At 44.9% G+C, this 20,118-nt stretch overlaps 1 protein-coding gene across 6 annotated transcripts in view; it reads left to right on the top strand.

Moving 5' to 3' along the window:
* Nucleotides 1-20,118, top strand: part of klhl4 (kelch-like family member 4) — an 80,696-nt gene that overhangs the window by 15,363 nt on the left and 45,215 nt on the right. For 2 of the 6 annotated variants that reach the window (XM_049027424.1, XM_049027423.1), the window contains 2 exons: nt 6,902-6,956; nt 19,263-19,698. The exons of 1 other annotated variant lie outside the window; for it this stretch is intronic. In XM_049027424.1, coding sequence (XP_048883381.1) covers nt 19,274-19,698 — 425 coding nt within the window. In that variant the 5' untranslated portion in view covers nt 6,902-6,956; nt 19,263-19,273. The remainder of the gene's footprint in view (nt 1-6,901; nt 6,957-19,262; nt 19,699-20,118) is intronic. 3 more of the 6 variants (XM_049027428.1, XM_049027429.1, XM_049027427.1) reach the window with 2 other exon arrangements.

The following is a 20,118-nucleotide window of genomic DNA, read 5'->3' as shown; positions in this document are numbered from 1 at the left end:
TCATAAATATTCATGAAGTAAAAAACAGAAAGGCAACCGGTTTATCATTCTGATTGTCAGAAGCATTCCGTGAAAATTCTTAAAACAAACAAAAAGTAAAAAAGTTTCCCCCCCCAGTTCCTAACATTGGTAACTTTTTTTTTTTGTAGGGGAGGAAATTACAGTGTTGGTTTAGCAGCTGCTTAGATACTTTGTTACTGAGTGACGCATTAAAAAAGTTTCTTATCTCTTCACTTTAGCAACCTATCTGCCTGAACGCCATTTAGAATCTTTTCATTATAATATTTTATATGAAAAAAAAAAATGAATAAAATATATATATATATATATATATATATATATATATATATATATATATATATATATATCATTGTTGACGTGAGAAGGAATGATAAGGAGATCAGTTTGGATTTTGTACGTGGAATTCTGCAGTAGGGATCAGTATAATACTGGAGGGTAGCATGGCAGGGATTAACCCTCTGGTTGTAAAGGCCACGTCCTTAACTACTGCTCTACCTGCTGGGCCAGAGTAAATATTAATGCACGATGCGAAAGGTTACACCAGCTGGTGAAGCCGTGTGGGAGCCGGGCTTTCTTCAGATATCGCGTAATACTTCGCAACAAAGAAACCTCTCATTATTAAGCTGTCATATTTTATCCCCCAATAACTCACCCTGGTTCCATGTGGGATAACGTGAAGGCTATATTAATTTCCAGGACGGCTTTATGTATGCTTAGCTCACATAAAGCTTCTTGCTGCTGCAAGCCGACCGGCCGTCCGTTAAGCGATGCTGCCCTGTTGCAAGGTGAGGATGCAGCTGGGGGGGGCTGGTCGTCTCACTGCCGAAGTCGCAGCTGCCGCTGGCTAACGCGGTTAGCCCCGCTGCTGATGGCTCGTGTTTCACGACGGGTCCTAGCCAGATGGTGTCCTTGACTCCTGTAAGAATGGGAGAGGTTATTGGATGCAATGGCTCGCTACGCTTTATGAGCATAAATTGTGCCGCCGTGTTCATGAGCCGTGACGACAACTCAACTCCCTCCAGAGTCCAGTGTAAATTTCAGGGAGAAACCGCCGTCACCGGGGTTAAGACCGAAGCATGAAAGGGCTTTCTGGAGTAGCATCTTCCCCATCAAGACCACCAACCCCCACCACCATTACACCGCTACCCCCGCCAGCTGACCCTTCCAAGACACAATTCAATAAACAGGTTTGCTGTGAATCACATCACCGCTCCGCAGACATTATGTAAAAGCCCAGCCGGAGGTCATAGGTCAGGGTCGGCAGGAGTTGTAGTATCCATTACCTCTGCAAGACCACATGAACATTTTTCCATGTTTTTTATGTCATATTTTTCAGCTATGATATAGCTAGCTGCTATCCGGCTAGCCATAAACATTAGCTAGCTGCTATCCGGCTAGCCATAAACATTAGCTAGCTGCTATCCGGCTAGCCATAAACATTAGCTAGCTGCTATCCGGCTAGCCATAAACATTAGCTAGCTGCTCATGGCCTTCGCATCAACGTCATTTTACCGACATGCCGACAAGCATACATTACGTTACAGACAGAAAGGCAATATGCTAAAATCACAGGAGGTGAGAAACATGGCTATTGTCTGCCTTTTGATGTCATTAGTCCCCCCCCCCCCATTTTATCGAACAGCTTCATCAGACTTGTTGGCGTTTTTGACACCGCGGGCGGGCCTCATCCATTGCCTCTCTGCAGGGGTGTTTCCTCACTGTGAAATATGACGCAAGTCACGTCCGTTGTACCGGCCAGCTCCATAAATCTAAAAGTATTCGCAGTACGAAAGGAGCAACCTGTTTATCATTCTGAGGCTGCTGTCACATCTGAGTTTGGGGTAGAGCGCGCGGACAGACGTCTCCTGCTGGGCGCTATTCCTCATCCCAGGGTAGGCCTGTCTCTGCCCCCATTCCTTAGCCTGCACTCTGCCAATTAGAGCACGGCTGCCCCAGGTGGGGGAGATGCACGGAGTAATTAAGAAATCAGCGAGCCCCTCCGTGATTAATGACGCTGCAGCCTTTTGGCAGAGGTGAGCTGATTCCCATGGCTGCCAACCCCAAATTACAGGAAAAGACTCAAGACTCATAGCTTCTCATTGGTAGATGGGGCGCCAGCTTATTCCTAATAGGGTATTCAGGAATACAGGGCCGAATATGTCCAAACTTATTCATAAACATAAATGCAAATTGTCAGTTGAAATACTTTTGATGACAAAATGTATTCTTTTTGGTAATGATGTTTTCTTTTTTAACTTTACTGGCTTGATTATCACTGCAAACCCCCATACTGGATACATAGTATTGAAGATGAATGGATGGACGGATGCTTGCAACACCCAAGTTAAAATGTGATTTTCAACCAGGAAATGCTAACTCCAAGTAGATTTGTGTACCGTTATGTCATAATAGGGGATGGACAGGAGGGGGCTGACTTGGGGTGACTTTATTTAATGTACTGATCTGTTCTTCAGCTAATTAAAAACAAAGTTGCCCTCGAAGGGGGGGGGGGGGGGGGGGGGGTAGGGGTGGTGCTTGGGTATAAAAAATGCAGGGCAGCCTGTTATCTCTGAGTAAATGAAGAATGAGATGTGTTAAACCGCCATCCTGTAGTTTTTCTTCAGAGTATGAAGCTGCAATATGTAGCTTTGTTTAGAACATAACGTTCATCATTATTTTACGTGTAGTAAAAAGAATATGAGGATGAATCAAACACATTCATATGATACAGTGACGTGCTGCGGCAAAAATCCTACAGAGGATTCTACCAGACTCAGTAACCCCGCACTGGATAAGTGGCTCTGGGTGGTTGAGGTGGGTGTACGCGTATGAGTTGTCTTCCATGGGTAATCACATTTTCCAGTTTACCCTCCCCAGTGCCTCCATGATCTCTCTCCTAACAGGTCCCCAGCCGCATTTAAAGTGTACAGATGGGAATGTGGGATCACAGGGAACGACAGTGACAGAGAACGTCGATTTGGATCCGTGTTTTATGGCAGCTCAGACAGTTTTTCCCGACGCGAAAAGAATACCAGAATGGTAACGATACGGCTGCCCTGACGGGCCCCCGTCTCCGCAAACGGCCCCCCGTTCTGATGAATACTTCTCTTTGTGTCCACCATTTGCCAGTCATGCTGCTGCCCCAGACGTTCACATTGAGCCCACAGCCACGGCGCTAATGTAGTCGTTAAGAGCAGCCGGCGATTGTTTATTGGAGTTGGGTCAAGCTGGGAAATTATGAGGGAAATTAACATCCAGTACGAATCAAATGGTAATTTGCAACCTTTTCCATTTTGAGATCCAAAATATACACCGGCAAGCAATAAATGGTTAGATCCCACCTCATTTATTCGGCGTGAAACAAATGTGCCCGTGGCTGGATCGCAGTCAGTGTCCCACGTGTACGGCGAAATGTCACTCCGCCGCATTTTTCATTAAATATGCTTCACCGCAGTCATTTAATTTGTAGAGTAATCCCTAGCTTCTAGTGTTTGGACAGAGATTGTAAGACTTATCATGGTGTCTGGCTGTATATGTAGTCTCGCGTTAAATTGAAAGAAGGAGGTGGTGTGGAACATTTGCATCTTGACTACCATCTGGGGAGAGCGTCAACTGATTGCAGTCACAAAACAATACAGAGACTTAATATTTTTACACATATGAAATAATGTTACATGATGGCTTCGCATCGAATGATTAAGAAACTCCCAGAGGCGCCCGCTGCAGAGCTCTTTCTCCTTCAGAGGCTGCCTGTCAGGAAATCCTTCAAGGAATGGTATAAAAGAAGATTACCGAGAAACATGTCATTTATAAGTCACAAATCACCGACTCGCGCATAATTTTAAAAGCACAAAGGCATTTAGTGCAGACAAAGTGCCTCGGTTTTCTTTTCGCTACAATAGACCGAGGAAATTGGTGGGACAGCTGGTCTGACCAGTTAGCGAGATGGCTCAGGCGATAGCATAAAAGACAAGTGTGACTTCCGCGTGGAAAATGGCGGCCCGCTGTAGAAACCAGCACAGATGGTCAAACAGAAATTGCAGCAATTATTAATCTTTTCTTTTTCCTTTGAAATCCTTGTGTTGGTAAATAAATTGAGCTAATTTAGACAGACAGACAGACAGGCAGACAGACACCAATTAGGGAAAGGGATTAGTTGTCCTTGTTGACACCATAGCACAACAACAAAATGTGTCCTCTGCATTTAACCGATATATGACATCGCGACATAGCAGGGGGCAGCTAATTCAGCGCCCGGGGAGCAGTGCTTGGGGGGCGGTACCTTGCTCGGGGTACCTCAGTGGGACCAGCAATCTTTCAATCACAAGAGCGCTTCCCTAGCCATTAGGCCACCACTGCAAAGGAAAATTTGTGCTATTTGCAAGCAATTTATATTATAACACTTTGCAGAGATAAAATTAATTCAGCATTTAAAAAAGTGATAGGTTGAATTTGTATGTTGGTGCCTATAATCCAAACATTGAATATAATATTGAATAAATTTATTAAAATTTACATGAAGCCATTTTTATTGTAGCAGTTCGGAGATTTTGTGGATGCACATTTGTGTTTGCTTGTCTTCTGACTATAACTCAACTCACATCCAACCCAGTTAGTTAGCTAGTTACTGGTCTCTAGTCTCTACTCTCTTTCCCACAGCCACCTCTAGATAATCTAAATCTCTAATTACCTGTAATCCGTGTATGTAAATTCACTCTGACTAACATCTCCATGCTTCATGGCTCCGTGTCTGCTTTATCTCCCCCTGGTTCGCATTTCGGATCTCTCGGTCTGGCTGTCCAAATCTCTTTCCCGTCTCTTGGTTCTGCCCTTTGTCTCGTGCTCTGTGTTCTAGCTGTGCTCTGTAACAATCCATCGCCTGACCTTGCTTAGTTCTGTGTCCTTGTCCTTTTTTTCCACCTGATTCGTTCATACTCGGAGCTGGAGTCCTGCTCAGCCGCACCTGGACGTAGACGTCAGACGCCAGAGTCTTGTCAGCATGCTGGGGCTCGCCTGCCGAGGAGGAAGCGACCAGAAGCTAGAAAACCTGGCCTTGCCGGCGTGGCCTTCGTGCCCCCCACCTTGTTAAGGAAAACTGAACTGACAACAGCCTTAATCAGTTTCATTATTTGTAAATGAACATCTTTGTGGATTCGAATACATTTCATGATACACGATAGGCAATTTAGAGATGACAGTGAGCCTGACCACATGTCTCAAGACTACAGGAGGAAAACCACATGACACGGCAAGAATGTATGAGCTCCACACGCAGAGAACAGGGACAGAACCACTGTCCCCAGGCTTGGAGGAGTGAGACCACAGTGCTGCCCACTGAACCAGCATGCCACTGTCTTCCCTTACTCAGTTTATTTCTAGCATTTCGCTAATCCGCGTTATTCTTGCATGAGTTAACACAGTCTGATACAGTGAAAGATCGGATATTAGACTTCAAAAGACATCGGAGTTTATTTAGCTGTATTGTAAATGGACAGGTAATTTGGTATGTATTTATATTCGCATTGTTCCAGTGCCCCATATCGCTTTTCGCCATGCATGCAGCTCACTGCATTTGTTCTGCTGAAGCAAAGATCAAAAATCTCGCTCAAGGTTGCAACAGCAAGCGTCTCTTTGGAGCCTAGCTTTGGGTTTGTCGGGCTGCAATACTTAAGAGTGGCACCATCATCCTTTTATTTGCTCCTAAGTAGCATAGTTCCTCAACTGTCTCATAGAAGGTTTTTGATGACTAAAGGCTTTATTTGACAATGATACATCAAGTGGGTGCTTACAGAGACAGTTTCCGAATGTGAGCGGACCTTGGCAGCTGTGCGATTTAAGCCTCGCCTCAAAAGAGATTGGATTCTGAACCCGGGGAACCGTTTGGCCACAACACCCACTGGCACGGTGCAGAAATCGACTTCCCCCGCTCGATTTGGCCCGAGCGGAAAATGTCTGGGGGCTGCCATGTTTTATAAGGTGCTATGAAAAGGGGAGCGACGAGGAGGCAATCGCTGATTCCTCTCTGCCAACTTGTGGGGGCGAACAGCACTAACCTCAAGCAGTTGTATTGCAGTTCAGAGAGTGTGATTCTACAGTCTCTATCATGGTGTCCAGCCTACAATAGCAGGGCAACTCATCTATACTTTAATAGCATCTTATTGTAAAGACTCCCATGGTTTCATAGTAAAAACATTTTTAATGAATCATCGGAGGAATAATATGAATTTAAAAATCCAGTAACAATACACCTTCATTCAACTGTATAGTAATTGTTGCAGAACAATTGGACTCTGAAGCAGGTTTTCTGCTGAGTTTGATACAGGAAGGTTAATTTAGTGTAAACAGCTCATGTTATTTACTTATTTACATTGTAGATCTGAATGAAAAGCACCTTGCGGCTGTTTGCCATTCATGCATTTTTTTGCACCCACTACATAAAAATGTATATATTTAGTTGTGTACTTAAAGATACAGGTGCCAGCTCTGAACAACAATCTACAGATGTTAGTCCGACGTGCCCTTCATTTGAAGTAGTATACAAACAAAGCATTATACTCTTCTCATAATATGTACTACACAAAATTTGAGGGTACAACGTTTACGTAAGAACAATATGTTCTGCTGCCATAGTGCACAATAGACCTGATAAAATAATGGTTTCCTCTTCACTCTGAAGTCATTGTAGATTTTAGTATTTTGCACTCTTGTTTTATGTAGTTTTATGTTCTGTTTTAGCATAGGCTTCACAAATTAGCGTGTGGCATGGCTATGAAATAAGGATCTAGTATTCAATATAGTACGTAATTATTAACAAACCAGGCTGATGAAATCAGTAATAAAGCTTCACTCCTTCATGTTTTATGATTTCTTTTTCTCTCAGCCTTGTTGCTGCACCACAAAAAAGACGTCTGGAAAGAGAGGCACTTCTGATCCAAGTAAGTACTTTATTATTTTACTCACTATGTAGCCTATCCGTCTATCTTCGGATGGCTTTCCTTGGTCAGGGTCCCGCTGGGTCTGCTGCCTGTCAGTAGCAGCACAGGGCCCAAGGCTGAGGTACAACGTGGGCAGCGTGACTCACCGTGTAACGTTGTGTAGTGATGCTGAAGAACACTGGAGGCCCACAGATTTTGGTTTGGTTTGGTACGCAAAAAATATCAGAGACACGTAGAGTTTAAAGAAGCACTAAAACAGAAGGACAGCAAATGCCCAAAAGTAAGTTTACACTCTTTCTTTTTACGTATTTAGTGTGTGGTATGTGAAGGTTAATCCGGCTTACGTAAAACTGGGCTGACATAAGGGTTTGTGGAACGGATTACTGATGTCAGCTGCCAGGACATGAAGACTTTTATTCTGGAAAAGCTTCAGTGACATTTGCATATTAGGCACGCTGACCTGATGACTACCCAATGCCAGACAATCAGTGACACTTTGTATTTTTTCTCTGTGCGAGTCTGTTACCCTTTTGAGTAAACTTTGGTGACATTCCAGTGCATGATTTTAAAGGCGTAAGGTGACTGTTTTCTGTCAGCGCCACAAGGTTAATTGGGGTCTTTAGAATCTTCCCGGTCCCACTTTTTGGAAGAGGTAATTAAGATTTGAGCTGCGGTTTTCATCTGTGTTAACAGTCACAGCCAGAGTAAATTAACTGACTTGATAAATGAACTGTACGAATCCTATCACCATTGTCACGATGCTGCCGTCTCATGGCCAGTGAAGGAACGACTGACCACTGGAACTCTTTCACGTTACAAGAACATTGTAATTCACTGGAAACCGAGAAGTGACTGCAGACATAGTGAGGTGTAATAATCTCTGACGGGCTTCGAGAACTTGGCAGTCAAGGAACTTGGCACCTCCTTTTATACACCGCATAAGAGCAGTGCTGTAACTGAGAACATTAAACACCCCACGTTATAGGAAAGACCAGCTTTCCATAGCCATGGTTGAAAACATCCCTAGGACAAATTTTTCTCTAGGTCCAAAGCAACCTTCTGTCATCCATTTTCCATACCTGTTTGTACTATGCGGGGGGCAGGGTGGTCTACCTACCCATGATAGAGATACACCACTCACATCTATGGACAATTTAGCAACTGAGCTCACCTTAGCATGTTTTTGGACATGGTGGGGAAATCTGCAAGAAATGCCACGATAACAGCAGGAGACCATGCAAACTCCACATACACAGAGCTGGGACGGAGATCTGAACCCTGGTCTCTAGAAGAGTGAGGAAACACCCCCAACTCCCTTCTAATTCATGAAACTAAAGTTCTCGTCATCATATTGCCTTTGGTGTGCTTACTACTGACATCTTTTCTAGTAACAATACACCTGTTGTCCTTCTCTGCCTTTGTTTTCTGATGTTACTAGTAATGTTACTCCACATTTACTCATCTGTAGTTGCCCTTGAAGCCTCAGCAAAGGACTATGATTTCAAAGACTATGGCTGTCATACGTATATAAATATTCATTTATACATATTTTTGGTTTCTTTATTATCATAGACTAAACTACAATGCTGGTTTAAGCTAGCCTGCTAAATGGCTAGCTCGTGTGCGCCTTCCGAACGAATACCGCTGCTGCTCTATGGCTGATTTTAGTGGCGTCCGTCTGGTTGCCGTTTTTGTTTTGTTAGGAAGCAGAAGCTTGAGTGTGGGACCCATCTGCACACTGCCCAGCCCGTGCTGGCCGCTCTGGACTGATTGCTCATTACGCAGCCTCTAATCAGATATTTTACACAGCGCTAAGTGTCTTCTCCGCCGCATTAGGCATGGCGCGCTTGCGTTCTGCGTATTCCCCCACCTCGGGGACCGCAGCAGACTGCAGAGCGCATGGCTGCACAGACAAATTGCTGTGCGACAATACAGGCCCCCCCCACCCCCGCCCAGCCGTCATCTGGTCAAGGCTCAAGTGACAGACCCCGGGTGATCGATGAGGGGCATCTTACCATGGGCATTCACTGTTGGCGTCACTCAGCCGCAGCAAGCGAATTGCATGTTGTTGTTGCAAGGTCTTGGCAGCATCTGTGAGGGGGACATTTACACGCCCTCAACAAACAACCCCCCCCCCCCCACCACTACCACCTCTTGGCCGGCTGTTGTTGAGATAAAGGACCTTTAAATGGGACTCAAGCAGTGCAAAACATCTCTTTTTTTTCCAGAGTGCAAATTAGCCTCACGTCTCGGGCCGGGGTTGTGCAGCCAGACGACAGTGAGGCTGATATATTACAGACAACACAGCATATTTTCCCCGTTTTGTATCTTGCTGACGAGACTAATTAAATCTGAACCTTTATCTTTCATTCGTGCCAAATGCGGCAACAATGAATATTTATGAGATCTGTGCAAATGACCCGAGGCCCTCCCTGAACACATCTCACAGAGGCGTTCACCACGTTTTTGGGGGGAACTCCGAAACTCGACCCCCAAAGATCTGCGGCCCGGCTTGTTTTTGATCAGAAACCATTTTGATCTCAGTTCCAAGCCCATTGTTTCCTGTGGAGTTTCTCCTTTTTTTTTACCGAGGACCCAACTTTTTTCGAATGGATTTGGAAGATAAGTTCTTTGAAGAACAGCTTTCCCTCTAACCGGTGTCCTCCATTTTTGATCTGACGACGTGGTGACGCTTTGAAGAAAGTTTAAGCTCTCAGGCAGGAATGAGTGAAAGCGGACTTTGAAATACCGAAATAGCCAAAGGTGAACAGGGAATTGCAGAGTTGGGTTGATCGCATACAAATCATTTTCCCACTGAGCGGACAAAAAATCCGAAATGGCCAACATAACTGCAGTCCCGCATGAAATACTGGTAGAACTTTCCAAATGTCATGGATATTAAAAAAAATGTTTGAAGATCTTGACCAAAGGAAAGTATTGATTTCTCCGGTTCATTAATTTCTTGAGCAAAATCGTCAGTGTTTTAACAACGAATCACAGTTTTGGGGGGGGGGGGGGGGGGGGGTTCCTCACAGAGTGTCAGCCAATTACGTAGGGTGTTTTAAACACACTAGCAACCAGACAGCCTGGGTCTCATTAGAGAATCCCCAGGAGAGTGTGCATGTATCTTCCCTGGGGGATCCTGTTATAAACGAAGACTGTCAGCCATGATATGGGTCTGCTAGCAGATCTGTTGATGTCCCAATTTAGGACCTCTGACCTGTAGCCACGACGTAAGAGTCTCAGACCTGGTTATTAGGGGAAAGGTTATTAAGAAGGTATTCCATTTTTATTTTTTTTTGGTTAACATAAACTGGATCTTGTCAGGATGTTTAGAAGATTTTATATAAATATAAATAAACCAAAGCTAAACCAAAATGAATGCTGTTAAAACCGCATTAAGCTAAAGAAAATAACTATTAACTCACTTTGCCCATCACATTTTTATATCATCTATCTATTTAACTAAGTATTGCAGCAGTATTTCAATATGGAAGACATTTACAATGCAGACAACAAACGTGTTTGTGTCACTGTAATGCACAGCTAAAACTTAACAGGCTTCTATTTAATACGGTTATTACAAAGCGAAATTGAATGAACTATTTAATTATATAGCTTTTATCTCTAGCGAATGATTTTATGTTGTAACTTTCCCATTCTGTTCTGCTGCTTTTCTATTAGCTTTTGTTGAAGAGCCTTTCAGGTACGAGCATTGCTTTCTGAATGAATCCAGTGAGGGAGCTGGACAGGGTTCGGGGACGGCCAAGCACCAGCAATCGTGCCTTATGTGTATCCTGCCAATCACACTCAGAATACTTGTTTGCAGCGTTTCTCAGCCCGATTGATTAGTGGTTGGAGGTTGCGGCTTCGCCCCATTGAGGTTTATCGATTCTCCCACTTAAGAGCACTTGGCCCAGTGACCACAAGCCCATAGTTCAAGGCCCTTATCGAGAGACTGGCTTAAGAAGTATACAGTCTACCGGAACTGGGCTAGCAGGTGACTTAACGTTTCCAGGCTAATCAGCAAAACAACTGCAATATGATAGCGAGATGCTACAGTGAAATTAGCTTGCTAATGCTACTTTTATTTTGTAGCATATTGTACTATTGCTGATTAAGAAGCACTCTGGGCCAATGTTACCATTGATTTGTTATAAGAATCGAGGAGCCAGCGACCGATTGGGCGGATCGCCCACATCCGATGCTGGAAATGCCTTTCTGTAACATCGGAGAGTAAGAAAACATGCATAGCAAGCAATAGCAAATTAAGGGCATACTTATAAATCATATTGATTTTAATGTGAATGCACAGAAATAAGCTCTGACCAGAAAGCTTCATTCTCCAAGGAGAGCAAGACGGGAAAATCAAATAATAGCTATGTACCTGTACAAATGGCAAATAAAGTATTATAAATGGAAACGCATAAAATATTATATGAATGCATATATATGTTAAAATATGTAGATATAAAGAATCACCATCTACAAACATATTCAGATGTGAAATACACTCACACAGTTGTATAGATTTTTCATATATGCTTTAAGAGGCTTTGAAGTTTATTAATATATAAAGTGAATATTAAAAGTACACCCAACTGAATTATGTAAAGACTGAAATCAACAGAAAAAAATAGATCATTTTAGGTTAAAATGGTTTAAATGAAATTGTACGGCATGGTATGTATTTTTCCTGCACTGGCTTACGTGCAGTGTAGTTGTAAGTTCTGAGCACTGATTCATTGATTTAAGATTCATTTTTAGGCAAATCGCTTGTCATTGACTGGCTCGTACATGTGCCAGTCTAAGGTTTACTCTGGGCAACAGGCAGCAGATGGAAATAAAATACCGCCTTCTTGTTTCGTGATAGTGTTGCTCACCCTCTGAGCTGCCTACTCCATATCCTGCAGAGCGTAGCTCTGAGAGTAACAGTTTCCCTGCGTTTCCTCCAAAAAGCCAGAGCACCGGGGACAACGGCGTCATTTTTCGGGGTGTCCTGCGGGCATGTGTGCACGCCGGAGTACTCAGCTTGACATCCTGTGCCTTGCTGAGTAAACATCTATCATACGAAAGGCGGTACCTGGAGCAAACCAGGGATGTCAAACCAACAGAGAAGCTGAAATGTGCAGCTTCAGATGTTGTGGCAAAGGACGAGCTGCGCCAAGGAGTTACATGTCAATACGGAGCACAGATCCTGTATTCTGATGCATGTGCAGTTGCAGTTGTTGTGACACTATAAAGCCCGTTCTGGAGCAGTGCGGAATCAGCCTCACTTTCTATTGGATGGAGGAAAAATGTCAACCGAATGATACAGGACAAGAATAAGAACAAATGATCTGCAGCAACTGCAGTTAGCGAAGCCAGGTCGTACTTTCCATAGTACAGGTGCTCCTCTACTTACGAACGAGTTACGCTCCGAACAGCTGTTCGTAACTTGAAATGTTCGTAAGTCGTTATTCAACACCGTTTTAAGGGTATACGCAAGTACAAAGAACTAGGATGCTGGGAGTATGCACGCTGCGCTACTGCACGGCTGGAGTAGTGGTCAGAAATCGTACTAAGTAGAATTGGTGGGCAGAAAAACAAAAAGATGTTGCGATCAGGAAACGGGAGCCCAATGAACACAATTAGGACTTACAGTCCTCTTCGTTCGTATGTCTGAAACTTCATAAATTGCAAGTTCGTAGGTAGAGGAGCGTTTTGTTCCAACAAATAGTTGTGCTTGACGGGAAAATTGTATTTCTTTCGTTCCTGGGATAAGTACAGGCCTCTGACATACTGCTTTCAGTTACTGATGGGTTTTTGCTGTGTATGACCTGAAGCCTGCTATTCTCTGGAAAAAGATAAATATATTGATTTTATTTAGGAAGGTTTCCATGTTTTCTTCTCTCTTTTTACTAAAGATACTATTGCCAGCACAAGCCTGGTTTAATCAGTCATTCAGTAATTCAGTGAGTCGTTCATTCAAATCAATCAATCTATCGTCAATCAACCAATCAGTCCCTTGTGTTTTTTTTAATGCTCGCTACCCAGAATCAAAGGTGTACAGGTGTTTCCAAGGCCGCAGAGCTTCGTAAAAAGATTTTGTTGGATCTTAGAGGAGATCAGCCGGAGTGGAAAAAAGATGTGCAGTGCGTGGGCCACATCAAATGAAGGATGTGTAGCCAGGCTTGGAGACACTGCAGTGACTTCACATTCAGCTGCTGAACAAGGCTGAGACATCGTAACGTTCTGATATCTGGGGGCTGATTTTGGGTGCTGTCAGAAAAAGACAAATGATTTCTCTTTGGTTTTGTTGAATTTTTTTACCTGTCCTCTGGATCCCACAAGAGCCATTCTGTCCTCAGTCTGAAGCTGTTCTGTGGTTTTTTTGGTTTTCCCTACATCCGTCGCCGTGACTGATTCCTCCCAGGAATCTTCCCCAATGGAATCCTGCCCTATCCGTGTAGGAATACCAGCCTCATAGGGTCTATCCTACATGCCTTATAGTCCACGTTTACTGATGAATTATACTGTGTGTATACTTTGCCAAACAGCAACGATGCCTGGCATCACCATCCGGGCCCCAGGTGGCATCTCTACAGTGGTAGCAAGGGCGTCGGTTTGGTTTCAACATTGGCAGAGACCAGATCAACCCCTCACCCCTCAAGCATGCGGTACTCCCACAATATTGGTAGGAATATGCCCCCCCTGCATCCACACTTAAATATATGCTGTTGAGTGGCACCGTCCCTTTCATGCCCCCAATAAAGAGACTTACCCTGATCTAGTTAAGTGAACAGTCTGGCGTGTAAATGTGCAAAGTGCAGAACTGCAGGATGCAGAAATGCAAAGTGCCTTGCGAGGCCTTCGGGCCGCTTACTCATTCCATTGTATTTTTTGCATCATTTAGGGGTGCGGAAAAGCAATTTCGCCCTCTGTAAATAGACTCGAATATAATTACTGTATACTTGCTCTCTCAGTTGAAAGAACGAGCATATTTAAGAAGTGTTTATTATGCAGATGCTGAGGTCAGTATTGTGAACGCGTCGGATGTGCAGCTTTATGTCTGGATCACACTTACCCCCAGTTTCTGTCTCTCATTTTCCTTGGATCTGGGAACAGACTGATTAGCGCTAATTAACCGTGCCGCTTTCGCGTGTCGGTGCCTCAGACATATGTTCTGTTTGCACTCTTCCCCCTCAAAACACAGCATTGGTGCCAGTCGCTTTCCCGCCTCGCTCAGATTTACCGAACTCCAGAATTACTGTGAATAAAAACCATGTAGAGTGAGACTCTCCCTTCACTGCCTGCCAGCACTGGTCGGCGGGGGGGTGCATGCATAGATTACTGGCTGTATGTGGCCTTAGATGCCAACAGACAGATATTGCAGTGGGGCGCGTCAACTGCAGGCGTCAGCTGGTGTATTCAAAGCCCAATTGGTAGCAGCCCAGTTAGTAACCATTTTCCTTATTTCTGCAATCGCGAATGTAAGGGAGAACCTGACAGGCTTCCTGAAGGAGATGTTTGTTTGTTTGTTAGTCCTGTCAAACGTGGCAAATTCGAAGGTGACTATGGTTTCATCACCAGAGTTTTTGTCACCAGGAATCCAAGTCTTCTTCTGGTGTCTCGGGCCTGGTCTTCAGAACGCTATGAGCGCACCATGTCCACCCGTAGCGTGTAGAACTTGCCGGGTGTGTAGGTTCCATGGCTGTGGAGCTTCTCGGAACGATTTTGTCAAACGTTGCTGCAGCTGGAAATGGAAGTCAGGTGTGGGTGGTCAGAGCCCGGGGGGGGGGGGGGGGGGGGTGCAGCCAGATTTTTGAGAAACACTAGTGACTTGATGTTCAGCTGCTGAACAAGCTTGGGATGCTGCAAACCTCTGACATCCAGCTCCAGGATGTCACTGTTGACTTTGGATGCTGTTACAGAAAGGCACTTGATTTCTGCCCTGTTTTGAGATCATTGTTTTCCCAATTGTTATGCTTCCTCTGGGAGTCCAAAGTGCTTGTCTGTCCTCTGCCCATTGTCCTTCTGCTTTCATTCACAAATTCCTGCCTATCCCAGCAGTTTGCAAAAGTCAGAGGGCAGTTAACACTCTTTCCAGGAATATTTTAACCACATGATTCTTGAGAAGAAGGAACCGTGTCCCTCTCACTAGGGGGTCTTCCTTTTTTGCAGGGGAAGAAAAATATTTATCACATGGCGTCTAAGCCCCCTGTCAGAGCTGCCGAAATCCGCTCTGAGATTTGAATCGAGTCAATAGTCAAAGGTAGGAAATGGAAGTAAATACATCTTTGCTACATAAATCACATGAGAAATGGGTATCAGCAGGAAGCATGAGGGAAGCACAAAAAAAAGAGGATGAATTGTCCCTTGATCCTGGGCACAGGTCCTCCCCATACCAGGATGAAATGTCCCTTTTGAAAAATTATCTCCTCAGACCATAAAATGCCTCATATGGATATTCTGGGGTCCATAATTACAGTAAAAACAAACAATAGACAGACTGCTAAAGGAATGTGACAGACACAATAATAATGGACATCTGTGGGGCTATTATTCATCAGAATCCTTTGTCAGACGGCAACCAACAGCTATGACCATTCAGGCCATATGATCATAACTGGAATGCAATTACATCTTACGTTTTCGATTTTTGTCACCTAGAGCATTGATTCTTTTTACGTATACTCCTTTAAAAATTCATCTTAAATATGGTATGAAGTATAATTATTCTGAAAAGGCAAGGCTGCAACATCCAGCCACGTAGGCCTGATAGGTCGACAGCGAAGAATCTCCGTGCGATTCCCAGAACGCAGCGACTGAATTCCCAGGTTCCGCGGTAGAACTGAAGGAGCACCTCATGAATAAATCATCGCCTGTATGGTTGGTGGAGGAATCGCGAATCCATTAAGTACAGCGAGGGGTCTGCATCTTCCGGGGTCTATTCGGGTTCCCCTCTATGCCCGTAATCACAGGGTCACGGTCAGAAAGTGCAGCTTCTCGCTGCAGAGCGGATCGACGTTAATCCCCTGGGTGACAGTGCAAGCTAAAGTATGAGGAAGACGGCGAATCGCACCGCAGATGAAATCCAGCGTAGATTATCTTACAAATGGGCTTTACGTGATTAAACGCGGCATAACTGGTCAGGTCTGAGCTGTGTGGTTTTACCCAGTGGTGTGAGAAACTCAACACAGTTTGCTGATGTTCGAGAAACTGATATGATTTGCAATCCGGGCCACTGGGAGCATGGGTTCCAGTGCACCCCCACCCCCCCCCCCCCCACTTCCTGTTTACACCACCAAACCCTCGATTTGGATTTCCTGCTGGTTTGGATCCAGCCTGGAATCACGTCTCTGTGGAGATGGGGCTCTTTGAGAAGGAGGTCGGCCTTATCTGCACCGTCTCCGCCCGTGTCCTCCCCGGAGCAGCTGCAGCCTCTGTTTTCCCCACCGCAGAGGAATATCAATGAGCCCGTGAAGGCGGGTGACACGCGTTTGCCCTCAGCATGTCACGCTTGGAGACCTTGTCATAACACCCATCACTAGGCAGCATGTGACCAATCAACATTTTTAACCAATCAATGCAGGGTCGCCACTACTGACTTAATAACAAATAAATTGATTTTTTCAAAGTCCTAGTAAAATGCATAAAAAGCATATGATTTGCATAAATGTATTCCTATGCAGAAGAGTTCCAAGGTTGACTGCTCTAGAACATTCCAGCTTTTGCAATAATGCTCCATACAGTAGTCCATGAATTGACCGACTATAATATCCACAGTAAAACCAAAACACTTTCATCTTCACGTGAAATTCCTCGACAATCCTGGTGTTTTTTTTGTGTATTGTTTGCAAATGTGTTTGTCCATGTCGTCGCTAAATGCCACAAAAAGGTTTTGTTTAAGGTCTAGCTGAACAGCTAGCTAGAAGATGCAGGATTGTGGGTACATGGTAACGTAATTCATAAATATTCGATGTCATCCCAGATTGACAGATGGTACCCCAAGCCCAATCATCATCAGTCTATTACAAGGAGACCTACCGTTAAGGTCAAAAAGGACGCCAAACTCAAGAGAAAATGCTGAATTGAAAGTCCTTCCTCTATTTATAGACATCCCATATTTTCAAAAAACTGCCCTCACTCCTCAAGCCTTTTATATTGTTACACTCGATGACTATTGCATGTATAAGCATAATAGTTTAATTCTGTGTCTATCTAGGATGAGTGTTGTTTGCTACATCTGAAACTCCAAAACATGTCAGCTACTTATCAGACTATATATAACATGTTTCGATATAAACTACAAGAGGCTTGGAGTTTAGTGTGCTAGCTATCTAATGAAAGCTAAAAGGTTCTTCATAATAACAATGATTTTTTAGGTCCCTTGTCAGAGGATTAACTTGTGTATTTTATTAACAAATAATGCATATTTATGTCCTAAATATTTTCAATTCCCCCGTCATCCCTAGCTCTGTCTGTCATTTCTTTGTTTTTTGTTTATTTTTTTTTGCAATTTATGGAAAATTTGTGACATTCTGTCAAACAGAATTCAGCAAGCAGAATTACTTATACTGATGAATACTATATGAATGAGTATTAAAATCAGAGTGTTCAGTATAATGCCTGGCCTACAATGCAATTGCAGGTCTTGCATAGTTAACTTGTATGATTTTTTGATTTATGTATTATCTACCTGTAGTGATATCTGAGGACCAGTCTGTGCATTATAAAGTGTGATTTTTGTGACGACACAGGAGCCTGAATGTAGTGAACTTAACACGAGAAGCTGCAAATTCAGATAGAAAGCTATCCGGGAACAAGCAAGACAGGGTAAAGAGTTTGTTTGACTTATGAGAACACAGGGAATTTAGCTGAGGGGGGAAAAAAACATTTAACACAGGATAGTATGTGACATGAAATTTGTCAATGGAGAAATCCACTGGCTTGATGGGAAGTGGCCTCTGAGTGACTCTGCATCCAACCCAGAGGGCCATTAAACTGAAGACGACGACATCCCAGACGTGGCTGTAATGCCCCTCGTCATATCAGCACAGCTTTCACTTGATGAACATTTTAATATCTTACGCATTAATAAACCAAAGAAATCACTCTTCATGGGTCCAAAAAGCCTGGGATGTAATTTTTTGAAATATATACCTCATGCTCTCATACAGTCACATGGGTTTAACATTGTGTAGCATAGTCACATCCTGCTTTTGTGTTTCTGCCACGGACATTAAGCTTTTATGTTAATGCTATATAGTTCGTATAGTTCCTGTCATAATATTATACAGGCATGGAGCTCCATTCGCTGATACGCATAATCAGGGAGATATAAATATTGTGGACATATACATGAACCTGTAACTACATAAAACCTACAGAAAGACATAAGCAAGTGAAGCCACTGAACCATCAAATTGTGTTTGTGTTTTCAAATTATCAAAGGGGATGGTTTAAAGGGGACCTAATTCATACATTAAAAGACACTTCGCAAAAGTGTGATCGGCAATATAGTTGGCCTCTTCCCTGGGGGGTTTGTTAATATGCTGGTTGTCACCAAGGTTTGGGGGCCTTAACATGCTGATTATTTTCCTGCATAGACTCTCTGAGCCCCCTGCTCTTCCCCCTGGGGGCCCAGCTGACAGGGACAGTGCCGGGAAGTCTGTGTAGGCAGATGTGTGTGTGTGTTTGTGTGTGTGTGTGTGTGTGTGTGTGTGTCTTGGGATGGGGGGCTGTGCATGTATGTCAGCAAGACAGAGAGAGAGAGAGAGAGAGAGAGAAAGCAAGAAGACCCAGCATCTCAGCGCAGAAAGTGCCACTGGTCACTGGCTTCCGTTTGCTAAGCTGATTTAGTCATTTAAGGTCTGACCTCATCATCCTGTCAGTATTCCCCGCCTCCCCAGGTTGGAGCCGCTCAGGATCCTTGGCCAGCGGAAAACCATTCCGAGATCATTCCTCTCTCCCGCATTTACCATCGTATGAGTGCAGGAGAGCGAGGGAGCTGGAGTGTGAGAGAGGGAGAGCGAGAGAGAGGGAGAGAGGGAGAGAGAGAGAGAGAGAGTTCCATGCATGTGCAGTAAATGAGCTCTAGGAGAAACTGATAGAGCAGGAGAGGAGAACCGTGTGGAGAGCAGCCCCAAAGCACAGGAGAGCATCTGAGAGTGTCTGTTTCTCCTCTGCAGAGAGAGCAGCACAGACAGGCGGGGAGAGCGAGGGGGAGAGAGCAGGAAGGTGACAAATATAGGCACCTTGCCTCCTTCGTTGTTTTTTACTTCTTTTTTTGAGGTTCCACTTTTCATTGCTTTTATAAAAAAGCGGCTGTGGGGATGTCGGTGTCGGGGAAGAAGGAGTTCGATGTGAAGCAGATCCTCCGCCTCCGCTGGCGCTGGTTCAGCCACTCGACCCAGGGATCGGCCGGCAGTGGGGGGTACATTCAGCAGGAGGGCCTGGACCACCGGGGAAGCCCGACACCCAGTCGGCTGAAGAGCCACTCGCGGGAGCGAGGCGGCCTCCGCAAAGGCAGTAGCCCCGTGCACAGCATCCTGGCCCCGACCCCGGGCCCCACACCCGTCTACGCCAGACCCGGCAGCCAATCATGGCCCCAGCAGAGCTTCATCCAACACCTGCCGCCCAGCGAGGAGCAGCCTGTGAGCGGCGCGCCAGAGGGCGCCCGGACGGAGGATGCCGGCGGCGGCCAGGGGGAGGAGGGCAGCTGCCCGGGGGAGCCCTCGGAGGCAGAGGCGAGAGAGAGGTACGGCGCCGAGAGCCCCGGTGCGTGTGCATGCGGGAGGGCAGGAGGAGCAGGCTGAAATGGACGCCGTTAGGAGAACTGGGGGGCAAGGAGGTGAATGTGCGTCTTTGTCTGCCTTCAGCCATGTCGCTGCAAGTGGCAGACCTGGGAAAGTGTCTGTGTTTGAGCTCAGTGAGACATCAGCACAGGACTGTGGATCATGCACCACGCAAGCAGACCTTTTAATTAACCAAGCCGTCCGTGCAGTTTGAGACAGATCTGCTCCACTCGAAGCCATTTCCGAGACCCACTGGGTTTTGTTTAGGCGGTAAATACTTTTGCACATCTGTGGGGGGGGGGGGGGGGGGGGATGGAATGGCTGTCGGTCTGTAGATTAGATAGCTGGGCAAACGAATGTGCTGCTGCATTTCACAGAAGTGA

Source organism: Brienomyrus brachyistius, chromosome 10 (genome assembly GCF_023856365.1).
Source record: "Brienomyrus brachyistius isolate T26 chromosome 10, BBRACH_0.4, whole genome shotgun sequence".
NCBI classification, from domain to species: domain Eukaryota; kingdom Metazoa; phylum Chordata; class Actinopteri; order Osteoglossiformes; family Mormyridae; genus Brienomyrus; species Brienomyrus brachyistius.
The sequence above is the reverse complement of the archived record's forward strand: the minus strand, read 5'-3'. Positions and strand labels throughout refer to the sequence as shown.